The sequence below is a fragment of the Rousettus aegyptiacus genome, unplaced genomic scaffold, assembly GCF_014176215.1.
Source record: "Rousettus aegyptiacus isolate mRouAeg1 unplaced genomic scaffold, mRouAeg1.p scaffold_m13_p_13, whole genome shotgun sequence".
Lineage (NCBI taxonomy): Eukaryota > Metazoa > Chordata > Mammalia > Chiroptera > Pteropodidae > Rousettus > Rousettus aegyptiacus.
This window is the reverse complement of record NW_023416288.1, coordinates 4,372,264-4,394,812: the sequence shown is the minus strand read 5'-3', so window position 1 is coordinate 4,394,812 and position 22,549 is coordinate 4,372,264. Positions and strand designations below refer to the sequence as shown.

Below are 22,549 nucleotides of genomic sequence, written 5' to 3'. Positions count from 1 at the left end.
GCCTTGAAATATCTTCTTGCTTCAGCACCATTTGTGGAAAAAGCTATCCTTCAACTATTAAACTACTTTTGCATCTTTGCCAAAAATTAGTTGAACAACTATATTGGGTCTATTTCTGGATTGAGATAATCATAACAGATGCAGGTGAAAATGACAAAGCTTTGAGAAATTAGAGAGATGCTAATAAATATGAATGACGGATAAAACAATTCAGCAAATTCAGCATAAGGATAATTGCTATTCCTGAATTAAAAAAAAAAAACCCACTGAATGGAATGCCAGAAGATGTATCCAAAGAGAATTTTCATAAAATAAAGGAAGAAGTGAATCTGCAGATTCAAAGAACATATTGTGTTCCATTCAACATAAAAATTACTCAACACTAAGATATACTCTAGTTAAGCTATTAAACTTGAAGAAGAAAATAATTTTTTAGGTATTCAAACAGATAAAGCAAGCCATGTTTAAGGATTATAAAAAATCTAGTTAGCCTTGGACTTCTCCAAAACAATATTCAATTCAAGAAAATAATGGCAAAGCAAGGCATATTTAAGGATGGTAAAACATCTGGTTAGCCTCAGACTTCTCCAAAGTAGTATTAAATTCAAGAAAGTAATGGAGCTATGTTTATAAAATTAGGAGAAAATTAAAATGTGACCCAAGAACATTAGGCTCAGATAAAATGCTATTCAAGTAAAAAAGCTAAAATCAGACATTGTCAAACATAAAAAAATTAAAAGACTATAACATCCATGATGCAACTTTCAAAACAACAAAAGTAGCAATAATTATTCAACAATAAAATTCAGTTAATTAAAAGATTTATCAATATAAAAAGCTCAGTAATAAAAAAAAGCCACATAAAAGGATTGGTGATAAACATTGATATATTTAAATATTATGACCAATACCAAACAATTATGGGAAGGATGGTTACAGAATAGAATATGAATGGGATAAATTTGAGTGATGCAAAATAATAATAATAATCATCATCATCATCATCATCATCATCATCATCATCAAAAGATGAAAGAATGAGTCCAGAGGAAATGTAAGATTTCAAATGCATTTCTCTTTCAAAACTTGGAGTCAAGAGCTACTGTTTAGATTGAAATATGTATTTTAAAACCTTTAGAGAGGATTGAAAAAAATACATATTTCAGTTTAAACAATAGCTCTTGATCTCTAACAAACTAGCTTTTGGGAAATAATATCTCTTGTGGTGAGGAAATTCAACAATTCCTTCAGTTTTACTTTAGTTTCTTTTTCCTTCTATTAAAGTAAATTTAAATATTGACCAATAATAATACTATTGAATTAGTTTTAATCCTGATACAATTGAATAAATATTAAATGTACTGCTGATTTATATTAATACTGATTAACACAAATTTAAAACTTCATATCAGTCTAATTCCTGGTATATTCAAATGGGGTAATTTGAAGAGAGTTTAGTAAAGGGACTATTTATAAGTGTAGGGGCAGGGTTTAGAGAAACCAACAAGAGGGAGTATAGTATTCCAGGACTAGCAACAACAGAGATTGTGTCCACTTAGCCTCAAAGGTAAAAGAGAAAGGAAAGGCCCCTAGAACACAGAGAAGATAGCTATATGAAGAAGGCTGGGCCGTTGATAGAGAGAAGCATCAACCCCCAGGGAAGAAGGTGATGGATAAATGCATCTACCTTACTTCTCCAGGCTCCTGTGTCCTGTGGTGATTTTCATTGGCTAAACTCAACTAGAAACCTGATGCATTAAGCAGTCTATGCATGTCAGCCTCCTAAAGCACAAAATAGAGTGGAAAAGGAAAAGTGAGGAACAAAGGGAAGATACCCAGATACTTTTCAATAAACATAACATCTATTGTATTATCTCATTCTTTTAAAGAGTATTGAGTATTCATTCAATGTAGCTATCCATCTATCCATCCATAAGTTATATTTCTAGTCATATACATGCAAAGAAAGAAATCTAAAATGTTATCCTAATGTAAATAGTGATGATTTGGAGTATTATTTTTTTAAAAAATTGAGACATAATTTATGTACCATAGAATTTATCCTTTTAAAATGTAATATTCAATGGTTTTTAGTATATTCATAGGGTTATACAACCATCACCACTACCTAACTCCAGAAATTTTCATCACCCCTAAAGAAACCCATATTCACTAGCAGTCATTCCCCATTTTTCCCTGCCCCCAGCCCCTAGCAACTACTGATCTACTTTCTTTCTCTATGGATTTCTTATTTGGACATTTCATATAAGTAGATGTGGCCTTTTGTGACTGGCTTCTCTCATAGAATGTTTTCAAAATTCATCCATACTTGTATCAATACTTCATTATTTTTTGTCACTGAATAATATTCCATTGTACAGATATGCCACATTTTTGTCTATTCATCCATCAGTTAATGGATATTGAGTTGTTTTCATTTTTAAACTGTTACGAGCATTAAACTATTATAAGCATTTATATATTATTTTTTATGTGAAAATGTTTTAATTTCTCAGCTATATACCTAGGAGTGGAATTATTAACTCTGTTTAACTTTTTGAGGAACTGCCAATCTGTTCCTCACAGCATTGAACCATTTACATTAATTCCAGCAATGATAAGGGTTGCAATTTGTCCATGTTCTCTCTTGTCAACGCTTGTTACTGTCTGTCTTTTTTTTTATTATAGCCATTTTAGTGTGTATGAAATAGTACCTTACTATAGCTTTGATTTGCATTTTCCTGCCAGCTAATGATGTTGAGCATTTTTTATGTGTTTATTGGCCATTGTGTGTGTGTGTGTATATATATTTAAATATCTATTCAAATCATTTGTCCAATAAATGGTTAACAGTTTTAGTGAGATATAATTACATGGTATATAAAGTATACCATTCAATGGTTTTCAGTATATTCATAGAGTTGTGTCACAATCACCACTAATTTTAGAACACTGTAGTCACCTTAAAAAAGAATCTCTATGCCCATTAACTGTCAACTTCCAACCCTACAATTTCCCCCTACCCTAGACAAACACTGATCTACTTTGTTTCTCTATAGATTTGCCTATTCTAGATATTTCATTTGAGTGAAATCATAAAATATGTGGTTTTTCATATATCATTTAAAATAAAGGCTTCCTTAGCAATTGCAATCAGGCAAGAGAATGATATAAAAGGCATCGAAATAGGAAACGAAGTCAAACTGTCACTATTTGCAGATGACATGATTCTCTATATGGAAAACCCTAAAGACTCCACAATAAGCAAATACAGTAAAGTCTCTGGCTACAAAATCAACGTTCAAAAATCCTTATTAAAAGAAATCAAAGAAGATATCAAGAAATGGAAAGATATTCTGTGTTCTTGGATTGGAAGAAACAACATAGTTAAAATGACCTATTACCTAAAGTATTTTACAGATTTAATGCAATCCCCATCAAAATCCAATCAGTGTTTTTTAAAGACATATAACAACAACAACAACAAAAAAACATCAGATTTTTATGGGAGCACAAAAGACCCCGAATCGCCAAAGCCAACTGTAGAAAAAAAAAGAAGAAGGCTGGAGGCGTATCTGTGCCCGACTTCAAATTATACTACAAAGCCACAACAATAAAAATGGCATGGTATTGGCAGAAAACCAGACACACAGACCAGTGGAACTGCATCAAGAGTTTAGAAATAAACCCATGTTCATATGAGCAAATAATTTTTAACAAAGAAAGGAAAGCCTCTTTAATAAATCAATGTTCAAAAATCCATAGTGTTCCTATACTCTAATAATGAAGTGTAAGAAAAATAAATGGAAAAAAATAATTCTTTTTTCAATAGCAACAAAAAGAATAAAACATCTAGGAATAAATCTAACAAAACATGTGAAGGACCTATATAATGGTTCTGGGAAAACTGGAAAGCCACCTGCAAAAGAATGAAACTAGACTATTGTCTATCATCACACACCGAAATTAACTCAAAATGGATTAAGGACCTGAATATAAGACCTGAAACAATAAAATGCATAGAAGAAAACATAGGAACTAAACTCAAGGACCTTAGACTTAAAGAGGATTTTATGAATTTGACCTCAGAGGCAAGGGAAGTAAAAGCAAAAATAAATGAATGAGACTACATCAAACTAAAAAGCTTCTGCTCAGCAAAAGAAACTATCAACAAGGTAAAGAGACAACCATCTGAGTGGGAGAATATATTTACAAGCAATGCCTCTGTAAGGGCCTAATATCCAAAATACACATAAAACTCATACAACACAAACAACAACAACAAAAAACGATCCAATAAAAAAATGGGCAGAGGACCTGAACAGACACTTCTCCCTAGAGGACATACAAATGGCCAACAAACATATGAAAAGATGCTCAACATCGCTAGCTATTAGGGCAATGCAAATCAAAACCACAATGAGATACCATCTCACACCTGTTAGAATACCTGTTATGAACAGGACAAGTAATAACAAGTGTTGGAGAGGATGCAGAGAAAAAGGTACTCTCATATACTGCTGGTGGAACTGCAAATTGGTACAGCCATCATGAAAAACAGTATGGAAGTTCCTCAAAAAACTAAAAAGTGATCTATCATATGATCCATCAATCCCTCGAGTATTATTTACCCCCACAACTTGAAAACTCATATCTGAAAAGATATTTGCACACCGATGTTCAAAGCAGCATTATTCACAGTGGCCAGGACATGGAAATAACTGAAGTATCCTACAATAGACGATTGGCTAAAGAAGCTGTGGTACACATATACAATGGAATCACTCAGCCATAAGAAGATGAAATACTGCCATTTGCGACAACATGGATGGACCTCAAGATAATCATGCTAAGCGAAATAAGCCAGACAGAAAAAGTTGAAACCACATAATATAACTTATATGTGGAGTATAAACCTAAAAGCAACAAACGGAAAGGACAAAGAAACAGAGACTCATGGACATGGACAATAAGCTAATGGTTACCAGAGGGTAGGGGAAGAGGGGGGAGAAGGGAGGTAGGTGGGGTAAAAAGGGTCAAATATGTGGTGACAGAAGGAAATCTAACTATGGGAGGGGAACACACTATGCAATATATATATGCCTTACTGTTAAATTATACACCTGAAACTTACTGGATTTCATTAACCAATGTCACTAAAAATATATATACATATATATGTATACACACGCACACATATATATTTTTCTCACTCAACATGTTTCAAGGTTCACGCATGATGTAGCATGTATCAGTTCTTTGTTTTATTGATGGTTAATACTCTTATTTGAATATACCAAATTTTACTTAGCCACTCATCAGTGGATGAACATGTGGGTTGTTTCCAACTTTTGGCTATTACGATTTATTAGTATACAAGTGGACACATGTGTTGTTTCTCTTGGGTATATACCCTGCAGTGGAACTGTTATGTTAAATAGTAACTCTATGTTTAACTTTTTTTGGGGAACCACCAGACTGTTTTTCAAAGTGGCTGTACCATTTTACATTCCCTCCCCCCAGTAGTGCCTAAGGGTTCCATTTCTCCACTTTCCTCCAACACTTATTATTGTCTATCTTTTTATTTCAGCCATCCCAGTAGAGGTGAAATGATATTGGGGTTTTGATTTGACTTTGACTTGAAAATGAAATCCAAGTTTCTGGTTTAGATGTCTGGGTAAACGGAAGTACTATTGGCTGTTTCACATTGGATATACAGGAAGAGACTTAGTGAGAAGACAAGCGAATTGCATTTTGAACAAGTTGATATTGACATGCCAATGGGATATGCAAGTGCAGTTGTAACAATGGTTAAGTAAGCACGTGGCTCAAGAGAAAGGGCTGGTTGGGTAGTCAGGGAAGTTCTCAGGTAGAAATGGAACCCCTCAGGGAGAATGTGTAGTAGGAGAAGAGGCCCAAGGCCAGAAACCTGGGGACATCAACTTTTAGGGCAAACTAGTGTAAAGAACACAGGCTTTGGAGCCAGACCGCCTGTTATTTGCATGGTGACCTGTAGCAAGTTATTTTACCTCAGTTTCCAAATCTGTAAAATGAGCATAAGAATAGTACAGTTAGAACAGCGCTTTCTTTTTTCAGTTTCATTAAGAGATCTGTAAATAAAGAACTGCCCAAGAAGGTGAAGAAACGGTATTATGAGATGGAGGGAACTCAGAGATTCAATGAGAAAAGAAAATTTCAAAGAGATCTACCATGTCAAATTCTGCCAATAGGACTGTAAGTAAGATAAGGTCTTTAAAGAGTCCATCTTTCAGTAATTAGTGACCTCACCAAGTGCAATTTCTAGGGAATGAAATGAGCCAGACTGTAAACGGTTGAAGAGTGAATAAGGGTTGACACCGATATATCCTTCCTTCTCTCTCTATGCCTGTCACTCACATTAGACGCTTTCTTTTAAGGACAGTTATGGATCCTATTCCACTTTTGCCAATCAATTTCAGCCACCAATGGGATAATATGTTGCACCAGGTTACCTTTAACTCCTTCACATTTTTGCCTTGCGCGTCGTAGGCGATCGAAATAACTTGAAGATAAAGTGACTTCTACAGACTCCCTCTTGGGTATTATTTGGGGCAGACAGCTCAGCACCCTACTAACCAGGTCAATTCCCTCCATGACCGCTTTGAGGAGTGTGATTCTCATCAATTCCACAAGGTGGTGTCCGTCTTCCCCTCTCGGACCCCGGGTCACGACCCCGGAAGCACATCCTCCACCCAGTGCCGAGCAGGAATGGCGGCGGTCGCGGCTGCGGGGTCGTTGCTGTTGCCCGCCGTGCGGCGGCGGCTCTGGGGTTTCACCGAGAAGTTCTTGGTCGGAGGCGCCACCAGACGGGTGAGCTTTCTTCCACTTGCGTGGGTGCCGAACGGGGCCAGGCCAGGCCTCTCCCGCGCGGCCTCGCGCTGCGGACTTAGTCACGGGCATGGGGCCTAGCCGCTGGCGTCGGCGCCTCACACCCCACCGACAGGTCGGGCCAAGCCGCCTCGACTGGGACCCGCGGGGCACCTGACAACCTGGGACGCTTAACATCCGTTGGGGGTGGGCAGGCTTTAGTCACCTGTTGCGCATGACTTGCTAGTGACGTATGAGATAACCCTGGTTACCCCTTCCCCGTAGTTACTGAGGAGTCACGGAGACTGTGGGTTGATTACTGGAAACACAGTGGTTGCAAATTGGGGATGGGGTGGGAATTAAAGAGTGAGATGGTTACTGTTTTTGCCTCACTGAACTTCTTTACCCTCATCTGGGCATCCTGCGAACCCTAGGGTAGCTAAAGGGAAATTTTGTTTGTATATGCATTTTTATCATAAGAGCCCCTAATTTTTTTCAAGGTATGTGGTACTTTAATATACATATAAAGGAAAAGAAAAACTGCAAACAGATGAATAGTCCATAGGCAGCAAGTCAGTCAGCCAGAGCATATCTTGAGCATCTGCCCTACTTCTCTTTATCTACCTTTTCCAAAACTTGTCGCTTTTCTTGACCATTGGACACACATATCTAACTTTTTCTGCTTCTTGGCTTCCCCGCTCATTCCCTTTATAATGAATATTAGATATTTCTAGGAGAGATTGAAATAAAAGCAGTTTTTCTCTGGATAATGGTAACAATTTCTCCTTTAAGGGAGCGGCACATTTGTAGGTTTGTTTCTAGCTTTAGGAGGGTGTGTGGTTGGTTAAGGAAGTATCCTAGGCAGGGCAAAATGATGGATCCCAGTGCAACAAATATTAAGGAGGAAAGAGTACTTTATAGAATGTCTTTGAGATAGATTCGGCTTTTTAACCAACATTTTCTATCTGGATAATGATGTGTTTTGCTTCCTCCCTCCACCCCCAACCAGTCATTATATTTTGGAGGAAACAGATTGAGAAGTACACAGGCTGCTACACAAGTTGTTCTGAATGTTCCCGAAACACGTGTAACACGTTTGGAAAATGGACTCAGGGTGGCCTCTGAAGATTCTGGGCTTTCAACATGCACAGTAAGTGATTCAGGCAACCACCGTTTGATTGACTCCTCGTGAGAGAGAACAAAATGTTGGTTTTACTCTAAGCTTTTTAATTGGCAGGTGGTTGAAAAATAGTGGCAGTTATTTTGCCTTGATAGGTGATTTTCACTTGTGAATCAGTGGTACTTCCATACGGGGTACATGTATACCCTTCTTAAATGTCTACATTTGGTTCTTATAACCTATTGTAATATTTATTGTTAATAGTGTTCATAGTAATGAAGTAATGAAAGAGGTATATTTGCTGGGCTACTCTGTGACAACTGTTTTTACATACATAGTCTTATTTGATCTTTAAAACAGTTCTTTCTAGTAGGCATCATCACACCCATTTTACAGTTGAGGAACAAGTTCAGAGAAGTTAAATAGTTCTGTTCAAGGTCATTCAGCTAAAACATAACAGAGCCAGGATTTAAACCTAGATTTTCTGACAGTCTCTCATGTTCTTTATACTATAGTTGTTAATGGCTGTAGTACAAGTAAAAGTTGGACTGAAAATATAGGTCTTCAGTGAAGCTGGCAAGCAGATATTTGTAGCATCCAACAGAGCCTGATGACCAACAGTTTTAAATCTCATAGTCATAGGAATATACTGTCAGTCACTCAAGTCAAGAGAACCTTAGTGTTGAGATTAGAAAGCATTTGTCAGAAAAAGGAAGGACCTTGCCCTCTCCCCTCACTACCATTCCCCCAAAAGAAAGAAAATTATGCTTTACTTAATTGTTCCTTGGTTGCATTAAGGTTGGGCTCTGGATTGATGCTGGAAGTCGATATGAAAATGAGAAGAATAATGGAACAGCTCACTTTCTGGAGCATATGGCTTTCAAGGCAAGTTGTAAGACTTATTTTATAAAAATGCATTTTTTTTTTTTTTTTTAAGAGACAGTAAGCACAAAATCTCATGCTGAGGCGAGGAAAACTACTTCAATAGCATGTTTTATTTTTGTTATTTAAACAATTTTTTCCAGTTGTGGTGCTATTCTTTCAGGCACATTTGTTAAGATTTCAAATGAGCTTGACTCTGCCACATATATGGGAGCTGGCAAAAGTTTGATGACGAAGGAATCTCTCTGTAGCCTTTCTTACATTAAAGGTAGGCTCCCACATGTGGCAGGCTAACTCATTAGTTTAAGCCCTGAAAGACAGGCTGACAGAGACCTGTCTGGCCTGAGGATAATCTCGTCTGAGGGATGTTTCTCCACCCCTGTGATGGACTAGCAAAAAAAAAAAAAAAAAAAATCCAGAATGATTATCTGAAAGAATTACTGATAATTGGTCTGTAGAGTTGAAACAAGGATGTTCTCTTGTAATATAGGGTCATATGAAAGAAAGTATACCATGATTTCTGAAGCCTGATGTATTTTAGAAACCAAATCTAATCCTTGCATGAAACTGACTTAGGTTTACGGCTTCTTACTCCTTAAAGTGTTCAGAACAGATGAGGGATAAAGGAAGGTATCATAATTTTTTCCTCTTTTATTTCAGGGCACCAAAAAAAGATCCCAGTTAGATCTCGAACTTGAGATTGAAAACATGGGTGCTCATCTCAATGCTTATACCTCCAGAGAGCAAACTGTATATTATGCCAAAGCATTCTCTAAAGATTTGCCAAGAGGTATTGTTATTTCTACTGCAGATGTATAATTTTCACAAGAGTTAAATAGTTTAATACTGCTTTATTATGTCTGTTGTGAAAGGGTATCCCTAGAAATATGAAAAAAAGTGAACCAAACTGGGTGAGGGGGCATCTATTTCTATTTTTTCTCCCAAAATGATAAATGATATCAAATATTTATGGGCTGCAAGACTTATGCAAACCAGGCCCTAATACTTCCTCCAGAGCCCTACCTGTATAGTGAAACATTTTTAATTGTTTGTATTCATTTATTACTGCTTACTATTTTTTTTTCCCTCCTCACTTTATCCTGTTATCTGAATTTTTTTATTTCTGTAAACTTGAAGAGATTTTATATCTACTGACTGCTGGGTTTTGTTTTTGGAACAAAACCTGCTTACTTTTTAATTGTATTTGCACATTCTAGTTCCTCATCCTGGACTGCATTTCTTATTTTCCTTTCCATTAATTTGTTTTTTCATTTATTTAAACTGAAAATAAAAATAGGTCACCCATTTCTCCCACCTCCCTTCACCTTTGGCAACCACCAATCTGTTCTTTGTATCTATGAGCTTAAGCTGTTTTTTAGGGGGTGGGTAGGTGGGGGATTTCATATATAAGAAGGATCATATGATATTTGTCTTTTTCTGACATATTTCATTTAGCATAATGCTCTTGGGGTTCATCCATGTTGTTGCAAATGGCAAGATTTCCTTCTTTTTTATGGCTTAATAGCATTCTATTGAATATATACACGTACACCACAATTTTTTCATTCATTCATTCATCAATTAACACTTCGGTTCCCATATTTTGGCTATTGTAAATAGTGCTACAGTGAATATATGGATGCATATGTCTTTTCGAATTAGTGTTTTGGATTTCTTGGAATTGCTGGATCATATAGTTCTATTTTTAATATTTATAAAAACCGCCATACTATTTTCCATAGTGGCTGCACCAGTTTCCATTAGCACCAGCAGTGCGCAAGTGTTCTCTCTTCTCCGTGTCCTCACCAACACTTACTATTTCTTTTCTTTGTGATAGTAGGTATTCTAACAGGTGCGAGGTAACATCATTGTGATTTTGATTTGCATTTTCCTGATAATTAGTGGTGCTGAGCACTTTTTCATATATATCTGTTGGCCACCCGTATGTTTTTGGGAAAATGTGTATCAGATTTTCAGTCCAGTTTTTAAATAGATGGTTTTTCTGCTGTTGATTTCTTTGTATTTTTTTCATATTAGCCCCTTATTAGATATATGACTTACTGATATTTTCTCTCATTCAATAGGTTGCCTTTTGTTGATGATTTCCTTTTTTGTGCAGAAGAATTTTAGTTTGAGGTGGTCCTACTTGTTTGTTTTTGGTTTTGTTGCTTTTGGTGTCAGATTCAAAAATTCATCGCCAAGACCTATATCTAGCTTACTGCCTGTTTTCTTCTAGAAGTTCTGTGGTTTCAGGTGTTATGTTTAAGTCTTTAGTTCATTTTTAGTTGATTTTTATATACAGTGTAAGCGGTCTAGTTTCATTCTTTTGCATGTGGCTGTTGCAATTTTCCCAGCATCATTTAATGAAGAGACTATCCATTCTCCATTGTATATTCCTGGCTCCTTTGTCTTAGACTAATTGACCATATAAGTGTGAGTTTATTGACCATATAAGTGTGAGTTTATTTCTGGACCCTCTATTTTGTTCCATCGTTGTGTCTGTTTTTATACCAGTACCAAACTTTTATTTTTATTTTTTCCCCAAACTTTTAATTATTATAGCTTTGTAATATAATTTGAAATCAGGAAGCATGATGCTTTCAGCTTTTTCTTTTCTCAAGATTGCTTTGGCTATTCAGGATCTTTTGTGGTTCCATGCAGATTTTAGGATTGAATGTTATATTTCTGTGAAAAATGCCATTGAAATTTTGATAGGGTTTGCATTGAACCTGTATAGTGCTTTAGGTAGTACAGATATTTTAACAATACTAATCTAGTCCATGAGCACAGAAAATCTTTCTATTTGTGTCTTCAATTTTCTTTCATTGATGCCTTACAGTTTTCAGTATACTGGTCTTTCACTTTCTTAGTTAAATTTATTCCTAGGTATTTAATTTTTTTCATGCAGTCATAAATGAGGTTTTTTTTTCTTAATTTTCTTTCTTATAAGTTCATTATTAATGTATAGAAATCTAACAGATTTTTGAGTATTGATTTTGTATCCTGCAGCTTTACCGAATTTGTTATTGGAGTCTTTAGAGTTTTTTATATAAAATATGTCATCCCTAAATCGTTTTACTATTCCTTTCTAATTCGGATGCCTTTTATTTCTTGTTCTAAAACAAGAAAATAGATTTTATTTTGTAGAAATAAAATAATCATTCTGACAGCATAACAGAGCAGTTTGTTGTATTTACCATGTTTGTAGAATGTTTTAATTTCTTAAAGTTATCACACAAAGTATTTTCTCAGTAGTAGAATTAATAAGCAGAATTTCATAGTTTTAGTGCTAACTGATGACATTATTACTCTTTAAGGTCTTGGTTTAGTTGTAGTTAATTTCATTACTTTGGAATATGGACTCCTAATAGTCTTTCATTAATAATGTTTGAGTCAGACTTTACACAAGTAGTTTTGTGTATTATATTTTGTATATATTACCTACTTACTGAGAAAGTTTTTGCCTATAGGATTATTTAGGGACTAAGAACAAAGGGCTAGGCCAGGCTACTTTAAGGGTTGTTCAGTTTAGACTGTCCCTCTATTTTTTTACACAGAGAACAGCAGGGAAAGTGAAAAAGGTGACTGAAAGGAACAGAGAAGGCAGCGAATGTCTTTCTTTTTCAATCCCGGCTTCTGGCTAGGCACGACAGCTCCTGCTAGTGGGAGTGGAAAAGCAGAGAGGAATTCAAAGTGGAAGTGCTCTCCGAAGCAGCTCCCTCTTGGGGATTTGCTTGAGGTTTTTATCCCCTTAGTCACTTTAGTCACGATCTCATTCCAGCTTACTCTAGTAATATGTTTTGTCATTTGGGGCAGTCTACAGACGTAATTAATTACAGAAAGTCCTTGGTATTTAAACATAAGTACGTCTGAGACAGTCTTCTTCAGGTGAACTTGACAGAAGTTTACAGTAGAGTGAAAAAATGAAATTAAAGATCATAACATTGTTTTATAGTTACTAAAATTTAGATTGCGATTATAACTATGTACTCAATATTCTAGAATAGGGGTTTTTTTTGAAGAGGTATATAATTTTTCTGATAAAATTGCTTAACAGCATGATATATCCTTCCATTTGTTTTTGGCTTTTTGCAAATTAGTGTCATTTTATATAAATATTTGAGGATTTCATCAGTTTTCCCCAAGGGTCACTTTTAATCCTTTGATAGTGATATTTATCTCTTGGGATACATATGTTAACTGCTCCATTTCCATTAGATCATCATTTATCAGTGACTTAGGTGATGGTAAGAATTTAGCCAACATTAGCCAGATGGGGATTAAGTGAGGAAGGATATTGTGAAGACACTAATTCTATAAGTGGTTCACTGGGGACATATTTTAGATTATGTTGATTCTTGGCTTCTTTATGTAGCAGCCTCATTGCTGTGGGAATTGAGTAGTGAGTACTCGGGTGATATGGACTCTTTGTATATACTGTGATATTCTGACTAATGTTCTACTTTGTAATTTTCAGAGTTTACGCATGTGCAGATTTCCATGGCATTTTTGAAGTGGTTGTAGGTAGAGTCATTAAATGTGAGGCCTCTGGCAGATTTAGGAATTTACTCCAAGTTGTTCTCTATCACGGGGTTTATATTTTACATTTATAATTTTAATATTGTCATTTTTGGTATATTGAATATATAGAAAAAATGGTCTCTTAGTTTAACTATTTAGTCAATATTAAGTGATGGTCAGTATCATGGTTTCTGATACTAGTTTACTAGATTTTAATAGTGAAAATTAAGATTCTTAGTGTTTCTTATTGTTTTATTTTCAATTAGCTGTAGAAATTCTTGCTGATATAATACAGAACAGCACATTAGGGGAAGCAGAGATTGAACGTGAACGTGGAGTAATCCTTAGAGAGATGCAGGAAGTTGAAACCAATTTACAAGAAGTTGTTTTTGATTACCTTCATGCCACAGCCTATCAAAATACTGCGCTTGGACGGACAATTTTGGGACCAACTGAAAATATCAAGTAGGTATAATTCTCAGATTTTTTTTTTTTTGAGAAAAAATTTGAGTTTTGAAAATTAACATTCACATTCAAAAAGGGTTTCAAAAAGTAATGTTTTTCTCCCTGATAATCTAAATGAAATTTTAGTTAGCTACACTTGACTCGCAGGTGTCTGGGTTCCTAACTATTGCTGGAATGAACAAGTGATGATATCTGTCTTTTTTCTTGATATAAAAAAATTGAAATTCTTTGATATTTGCTGCCAATATCCTTTTTCTGACTGCATTTAACTTAGAGTACTGTTAAGGTCTAGTTTAATTTCAGGTATATTATGTGAAGATCTGTGCTTTTTAATTTTTAATACTGCTTTTCTTACTCCATTTATAGATCTATAAATCGTAAGGACTTAGTGGATTATATAACCACACATTATAAGGGGCCAAGGATAGTACTTGCTGCTGCTGGAGGTTAGTTGATTTAAATTTTTATAACTGTTAAAACATAGTCATTAGTGATGTGCTTATCAGTTTGATCCCGTTGGGAGATGTCCTAAGAGTATTTACAGAGCAAATTATTTAATATGTTGTGTAAGGGGAACCAGACTTCCCCTCCATTTTCTCTTTAATAGAGTTTTTTAATAGGAAATGGTATGGACTCTAATACCTAAGTGTATATACCTAATGGAATTTATTTGCAAGAGAAGGCCACATGAATGAACTGGGAGACAGTGACACTTGGAGAAGATAGTGTTCTACAGTTTGGGAATCTGTCGAGATTTTATATTAACTAACTTCATCCTTGGTCAGGTATGGAATGGTGTATTATGTTCATTCTTTCATTTGTTCTTTCATTCAGTAGATCTACTAATTACTGAGAAGGGAAAGTACATAGGGAGCCATGAGAATGTTTAACCCATTGATGGTTTAGGAAAAAAAAGTGCAGCTTGCCGCTAGGCTTAATTTAACTTTCCATAAACATGCTCTTTGGGGCTGAAGCAAATCTGACTGGTTTTCAATGTGAAAATAAAATATAAAAACTGTTCTTGGGGTTATTTCTAAACAGAACTTGGCTCTAATCTTAATGTAACAGAAATGTATGTGTAAATTAGATTCATCAAATGACTCTTCAGCTAACAGCTATTCGAGAACAATGTTAACTCCAGTAGGAATGCTAGTGTTCTAGGATTTGACATTTTCAGCAATTGAGAATTACTATAGTAGTGGTAGGTGAAAATACCACTACTAAAAACAGAATGCTATAAATAGAATGATGTCATTTGTTTCCAAAGACTATCAATATACTAGTGATGCAAAAATAATAATAAAAGCTAGATATTTCATGGCAAACTTTGGGGATAAGGTTATTAGGACTGTAACCCATGAGTTATCACAGGGTAAACGCTACAGCTGCAAGTGCTGCCGATAAATATTCTTGGGGCAAAAAGGAAATGGGTTAATGGGGATCCAAATATGCAAGTGGCATCAGGACAAGCCTTTTTTGCGGACTTGTTTGAAGCCAATGAATGAAAGAAAATTCACAATAGATTCTGTTAGATTTCCTGGAAGTCTGAATTTGGGCAAACAGTACATTTTATTGGTTTCCAGTTTTGTTTTCTCTTTTGGGCAGAGTGAAGGTAGATAGAGTGTAAATCTTTTGTGTTAATTTTTCTCCCTTTAGAAATGACAGTAAATTAAAATTCTAGTTGCTCCAGATAGACTGCTGAGCTAATTACTTGGGAATAATGAAGATGAAAATGAAGGTTAAATATCTTAAAAATGTTATTCAGTGTGGCTCTCAGCTAAATCACGATCACGTTACCTTTGTATAACAGGCAGTATACTCCGAAATTCTCTTGGGAAATGAGAAGACTGTTGGTTAGATGGGGACCTCAACAACCAAGCTGTTTGGAATTGTCTCTGCCATTGTTGGTGGCATAAGGACACAAGTTTTCTTGTATTTCATGAGTTCAATTTGACATTGCTAAAGTTGGGATATCTTACAATTAATGGCCTTAATTAGCATTTTGTCTTATTTATACGTAAATGATGATTTGCCTTATAAACAATGGCATTTTAAATTCAGTGAAATAGGTCCGATCTAGCTTCATTAAAAAAAATTGTCTCCCCCTGCTTTTTGGATAGAGGTAAGTAGAAGTGGTGTTGGAGCAGGAGCTGAGCATCTGGAACATCCAACCAGGAGGGCTGTAGGTGAAGGTGATGAAAACAGTGGAGGCAATTATCAGGTGCTGAGAACGGTTGTGCATGTTCGTGGTGTTTCACTCTGTGCCCTTCTTTACCACTAGGCTCTTCCTTGTTTCGCCACCCTTTGGATTGATATCCAAGGTGGCTTTCTTACATAGGGATTCTGAAAATATTACAAGCATACACTGTCTTGTTTTATACCACAGGTTTGGAAAATACAGGTCTAAGTTGTGCTTTTATATTGTAATAGAATGTTGCATTTGAAGAAATCTCATGGCAGTATTTTTTAAAGCACTTGCACATGCCTAAATTTGTCTTTTAAGTTTATAATTGTGTTCAATGATTCTTCACTGACTGAATTTTTGGGTCTCGAGTTTGGATAATAAGGGATATAGAATCTTAGTAATTCTTAAGTTTTGGATGGCAAGTAGTGTTTGGATAGCTTTGGATTTATTCAGAAATTTAGATGAAATTATTTTGTCCCTGAATTCTGATAGCAGAGCTGAGAGAATGAATCATATCCATGTATCCAATTTATATACTTTCCCACTAAAGTCATCCCTCCCTTTTTTTTAAACTATTTTTAATGACTTAATATAACATAATTTTGTATGCAATGTGGTATTTTCAAGCTGTCTTATGCTTAGCTGTGAATCCACCGGTATGTTGATGAAAACTGTTGAATGCTCTACAGAATGAAAAAGCCATGCAACCTCAAGCCTTATACCACGGGGAAAAGTATGCTATATGAGCTTATTCTTAAATGATTTTAGTGAGTGAAAATAATTCATATGTAACTCATAACATATCACCTTGAGCTTACTGTAAGCTGAAGTATCGGCAGTTATTTGTCTGCTTTAGATTGTACTGTTACTAGTATCATGAAATATTTTCCTTTAATTTAGGAGTTTCCCATGATGAACTGGTTGAGTTAGCGAAGTTTCATTTTGGTAACACTTTGTCCACACACAGAGGAGAAATACCAGCCCTGCCTCCCTGCAAGTTCACAGGAAGTGAGGTAGGGCAAACCTCCTAATGTAGTAGTTAGCCCTTTGAGTTTGTGTTATATTTATGAATGAGCGTGCAAAATGTGCATATTTCTAATAAGTAAAATGAAGAAACCAAAGGCATAAGCTGAAACACAGAAAGAGGGAAGAGGATGGACTCATTTGTTTATATTTCTTCCTACTCCATATTATTTAATCACTCATTTTTCCTAAGGAAGGCAAGGTTTTAAAGGTAATGTTATAATATGGCCATGTTGTGCTTTTCTTTGGCAATATGCCTATTTATTTAAGTGTAAAAGTAATCTTTTATTTTTAAAAATACCCCAAGTTTTGATTTTCACGTCAGGGTAACTCTTGGCTAAGTTCTTCTGCCCACAGTGTTTTGTGGAGTCTGTTAGAGTCAGAACTTGCAGCAAGTCAGGTCTACTGCTTATCAGCTATACCTTTAAGCTAGCTTCATTAGAAGTTTACTTGGCCACATTAGGAATGATGCTTAAAGTAGTGTCTGGAAAGAGGCCTGATGTTGGCAGTGCATAGAACTCTAGCATTGTCAGTGCAAAAATAAGCCTATTATGTCAATATTACCTTAACTTTAGGTAGAAAATTCAGATCAACAAACACAAAAGATTGATTTTTACCAATGAAATAATCCAATTCCCTTTGACCAGGTAACCATTGGGTGGCTGTCTGCAGTATTTTAATTGAAGATCTTTTGCTGATTTCCTTAATTCATGAAATTCTTCTAGATTGACTATACAATGCAATGAGGCCTAATATTTTAAAAAACAAGTCATGGTTAGTGTTTTAACTTTGCAATTAATGGGACTGGTGAATTTGTTTCTTTCTTGTTAAGCATGTTATATAGTGATATTAACTAGAGTTTTGTTTTCTTTATCTTAACTAGATTCGAGTGAGGGATGACAAGATGCCTTTGGCACACCTTGCAGTAGCTGTTGAAGCTGTTGGTTGGGCACATCCAGATACAATTTGTCTCATGGTTGCAAACACACTGATTGGCAACTGGGATCGTTCTTTCGGAGGAGGAATGGTGAGTTTAAATGTGATTTTCCATAATAATGACAAGATAGAATTTTGACTTTTAAAATATAAATTGATCCCTGGCAAGAAAAAAATTTTTTTTCCTTTCGCCATAAACTTTATTAGTGGGATGATGGCAAAATATGAATAAGAAGAATTTAAAAGTACTATGTCAATGTTAATATCCTAATTTTAATAAAACAATTGAAAAAATACATTAAAGAATGATAAAGCACACATGGTAATATAACAATTGTTAGGGAGTTTGGATAAAGGAATTCTTTTTACTGTTTTTGTAACTTCTGTAAGTCTGATTTGTACTCAAAGATTTCGTCAAAATACATTTCATATCTTAGGTTTCAAATCTTTAAGTATACGTAGCCAAGAGCCCTACAGTTTGGGTTGATAACAGCAATGTCTTTAAGTGGGTCCAACTACTATATATAGGGATTCACTGCTTTTACGGCATGAATTTCTCGGGATGCGGGCTGGTGAGATAATTCTTAATCTCACTGACTTTTAACTTCATTGTTGAGATGATGGCTAAAACTGAGAAGTTCAGCCTTTTAGGGCATTTGCTATTTGCTACATATCTTGTTTTCCTTTCTGGTAATTTGGACACATACCTACGGTTCTCTTGGACAATTTTTTTCTTTATAGAACTTATCTAGCAAGCTGGCCCAGCTCACTTGCCACGGCAACCTCTGCCACAGCTTCCAGTCTTTCAACACTTCCTACACAGATACAGGATTATGGGGCATCTATATGGTTTGTGAACCAGCCACTGTTGCAGACATGCTACACACTGTTCAAAAAGAATGGTGAGAAAAGAATTTAAATCTTGCCTAGAATTCACATTTTAGACTAGTTCCTCTTTATATTATTGATGGTGATAATTTTTTGATGGTGAGGTCATAAGCATTTAATCAAAAAGAACAAGACTAAGCAGCAGTGGCTGCCATGTTTTGAAATATCACAGATATTTAAGTCTGTCAGGTGAAGCTAAACTGATTCATACTATAGAAAGTTATTTAAGATTACTTTAGAAGAGAGATGCTAAAAGTTAAAAATGATGAAATGCCAACTAGAAGTTTAGAAAATATCTCTGAAAGTTATTTGGGTTGGAAAGGCAGTGTTATGAAAAAGAATCAGAAGTTGCCATTGCTAAAAGAAAAATGTAGTTTTGTAGTCAAAACTAGTACGTTGAGACAGACAGAAAGGCCCACAGCTTCTTGGAAAACTCTACCACTTCCTTACTTCCACCATTTTTAAATGGGTTACATCTTTCTAAAGCTGGTTGACTGAGATATAATTATGAGTTGAATTATTAGGTTTAAGTTAAACTCAGTTGGATTCTTTTGAGAAACCAGTGACCTATTGACTTATCCTCTGGCGTATCAGATCCTAACAGATGGGGATTCATGAAGCTGAAGAATGATAATAGCATTTCTCAAAATATGGTCAGCCTATTTTTATATTGTATTGAACTTGTCTGCTAGTCATATCGTTTTTCAGAAATCAACAGTACCATGAAAATAGTAACAGTTTAGCTTTTGCTTAGCTATTGGGATCATTAATTTTAAGTTTTTACAAGGTGAAGTCATAATCACTTGTATATTGTGCTGTAATGTGTAGAATATAGCATCATATCTTTCTTTAGGTCATTAACTCAAAACACATATATTCAAGGTACTTGACTTTTGATTTTTTCCAAATGGTTTTTAGGATACGACTCTGTACAAGTGTCACTGAAAGTGAAGTTGCACGAGCCAAAAATCTTCTGAAAACAAACATGTTGCTGCAACTCGATGGTGAGAATAAAGACATAAATTCTGTTTTCATGTGGTTGATCTGAATTCCAGTAAGTCTTTCTTTCTCTTTTAAACAGGTTCCACTCCAATTTGTGAAGATATTGGTAGACAGATGCTATGCTATAATAGAAGAATTCCCATCCCTGAGCTTGAAGCAAGAGTTGATGTAAGTAGTTCTTACATACTGTTGGGTCTTGTGTAAAGAGATTCTTGTTACAAAAGCTCAAAATAGGTATCATAAATCCTGCTTTTGCTCTAAAAAATTCCAGGTATAGAATCTGTCTTTACTAAAAATGTTCTGAATGCTAGTATCTTCTCTATTTCAGGCTGTAAATGCTGAGACAATTCGAGAAGTGTGTACCAAATATATTTATGATAAGAGTCCAGCTATCGCTGCTGTCGGTAAGTTTGGATCCTTTTCTCTTATGCAGAAAGTTGGCTAAAATACTTTCCTTTTAGTCAGTTTTAACTGTCTTTTCTTTTAATCCTTAGGTCCCATTGAGCAACTACCAGATTTTAACCGGATTCGCAGTAACATGTGCTGGCTTCGTGATTAAAATGCTCTTAATCAAAATATTTTGAACATATACATTTATAAAATTAACAGACTGGCAAGTTTTACACTATAAACCCCTAAAAAATAAAAATGAACATATGTATTTAAAAATTTGAATGAAATACTGTGTCAGACTTTCGAAGGATAAGACCACCACAGTGAACAGTAGATCTCTGAAAAATTATCTTGGATAGCATACTTTCAAATTATCACCATAAGTATAATTTAAGAATGAAAATTTATACATTATTTTCAGTTTTATTATAAAAACACACAACAAAGATTGTCATAAGTCATTTCTTGGTTCTACTTGCATTCAGTACTTGCTCTTGAGCAGCTTTCTTTGCTTTTACCATCTCAACAAGTTCCTAGAAAGGGAGAAAGGTTTTTAAGTTGTCAGAATTGGCAGACATTCCTGGTATTGATGAAAATACATAAAGTACTCAAATTGGATAAATCTATAAGGACACTACTGAAAAGACTGATTGTACTAACTGCTAGAGCTAGATTATTTCTAAGCTTGGTCATTTCTTTATAATTTTGGCCCCATGACCACTGTCGTATTAAAATAAGCACAAATATATAAACTCAAAATCTACCTTATATCGTTTCATGCAGTCCTTCTTTGTCCTGCCAGGCACTGCTTCTGCTATTTTTTCCCATCTTTCAGGTGTATTTACTGGGTACGTTTTCAAAGCTTGTTCTAAAAGTTTCTGTTCTTCTGTTGTCCAAGGGGTGAAATCTGTGCATGGACCTGTTTAAGAAAAGTTTTTTATTTGAAAATTGTAATTGATAGAAAAATGTCTTGGAATACCTTCCCAGATGAGTCTTGGTATATGGGTAAGTGCCTATTCAAATCTGTGATGTGTAATTTTGAGCAAACTTTTAGAGATAAGACATATATATAACGTTTAAGTATTAATGAGAGGAAGAAAAATCTTCAGATAGCTCACATCCCAGAAAAAATATCTCAAAGGCTTTTTTTAAGCATAGGAAATACCTGCTTTCTCACAGCATTATACTCACCAGTTCCGTTTAAATTATAGTTGGATTGTTGGGTTCAAACCATGTGGTGAAAATGCAGTTGCACCTATGCTACAGTAGTTTGACTACTACTAATTGTATCCTAAGAGATCTAGTACAAAAGGAAGCCTTGAAACGTTAAGTTACTTCCCAATTACACACACACACACACACACACAAAGTGACAGGTAAACAATACCACACACCTACTTAAAAGGCAGAGAACTTTGTATATAAAAGCAGATAAGAAGCTTTTTTTGAAGTTAGCTTTTAAGTTACAGGAAGTTGTTAGTGAAATTTCCTTTTATTGGTCTGAAGCCCACATTTAACACCATAGATTTAATTCATTTCCTCTCAGAAAAAAATTTATTTTCCACCATTCTCCAGTTACTTATAACATCAAAATAAATGAAACATGTAATGTTGTAAAATTCCTATCAAAAATAACTATTAAAAAAATGGTGTTAGTTTGCTGTTTTCTGGCTTGTCCATTGAACCCATCAAAGAGGTAAAGGAGTCATGCCCAGATACCACTGCCAGTCACTCTTATCCTCACAGGCTCACTTATCTCCTTATAGACGACTGGCTGCCTGCACAAGCATCAGTGTCTTGCTCCAATGTGGAAACAAGTCCTATGAGAAAGGGCTGAGAACAGAGTGCTCATACCTGAATGTTGTATGATGTTTTGTGGAGGACATAAGGGAGCAGGAAAAAACCCTTTTAAAAAAAGAACTGCCCTCCAAGAGTTCTAAAACTTCCACTTTGTTACTTATCTTTCTTAAAAGAGCCAAAATAATGCCCAGCCTAGACACAAAAAGTTACCCCTGATTTTTGCAATAGCAAATGTTGTTTTCCTCTTTATAGAACATCATAAGTCTCAACATATTTTCAAACTGAAGTTTTGGGGTAATAAACCAGATAATACAGGAAAAGTGAGACTGTTAAGAGGACAAGGACAGGTTATCATTTAAGAGTCAAGGCTAATGGTTAATCTCCAAACATTTGGAACTGTGATCTAGAAAGCATATCCAAGATTAGATTAGTTTTAGAGAGAGGACTGGTGGTGAACAAATGCATGAAATAAAAGAAAACACTTTCAA

General features: G+C 35.2%; 2 protein-coding genes and 1 non-coding gene across 3 annotated transcripts in view; 2 read left to right on the top strand and 1 right to left on the bottom strand.

The window, feature by feature from the left end:
• Positions 1 to 6,695: 6,695 nt before the first annotated feature.
• On the top strand, positions 6,696 to 21,031 carry PMPCB (peptidase, mitochondrial processing subunit beta). The gene is made up of 13 exons (XM_016145928.2): positions 6,696 to 6,849; positions 7,856 to 7,996; positions 8,765 to 8,851; positions 9,509 to 9,638; positions 13,636 to 13,834; positions 14,201 to 14,280; positions 16,920 to 17,032; positions 17,926 to 18,069; positions 18,720 to 18,880; positions 19,785 to 19,870; positions 19,948 to 20,036; positions 20,197 to 20,272; positions 20,363 to 21,031. The coding sequence occupies exons 1-13, from the start codon at positions 6,748 to 6,750 to the stop codon at positions 20,425 to 20,427; spliced, it is 1,473 nt and encodes a 490-aa protein (XP_016001414.1). The 5' UTR covers positions 6,696 to 6,747; the 3' UTR covers positions 20,428 to 21,031.
• Positions 8,990 to 9,132, top strand: LOC118610880. Its single transcript, XR_004954137.1, has one exon. It is a non-coding gene; the product is annotated as a small nucleolar RNA SNORA12 (small nucleolar RNA).
• Positions 20,646 to 22,549, bottom strand: part of DNAJC2 (DnaJ heat shock protein family (Hsp40) member C2) — a 30,050-nt gene continuing 28,146 nt past the window's right edge. Inside the window, exons 16-17 of the mRNA XM_016145927.2 lie at positions 21,026 to 21,180; positions 20,646 to 20,794 (exon numbers count right to left, since the gene is read on the bottom strand). Of these exons, the coding sequence (XP_016001413.1) occupies positions 20,720 to 20,794; positions 21,026 to 21,180 (230 nt within the window). The 3' untranslated portion in view covers positions 20,646 to 20,719. The remainder of the gene's footprint in view (positions 20,795 to 21,025; positions 21,181 to 22,549) is intronic.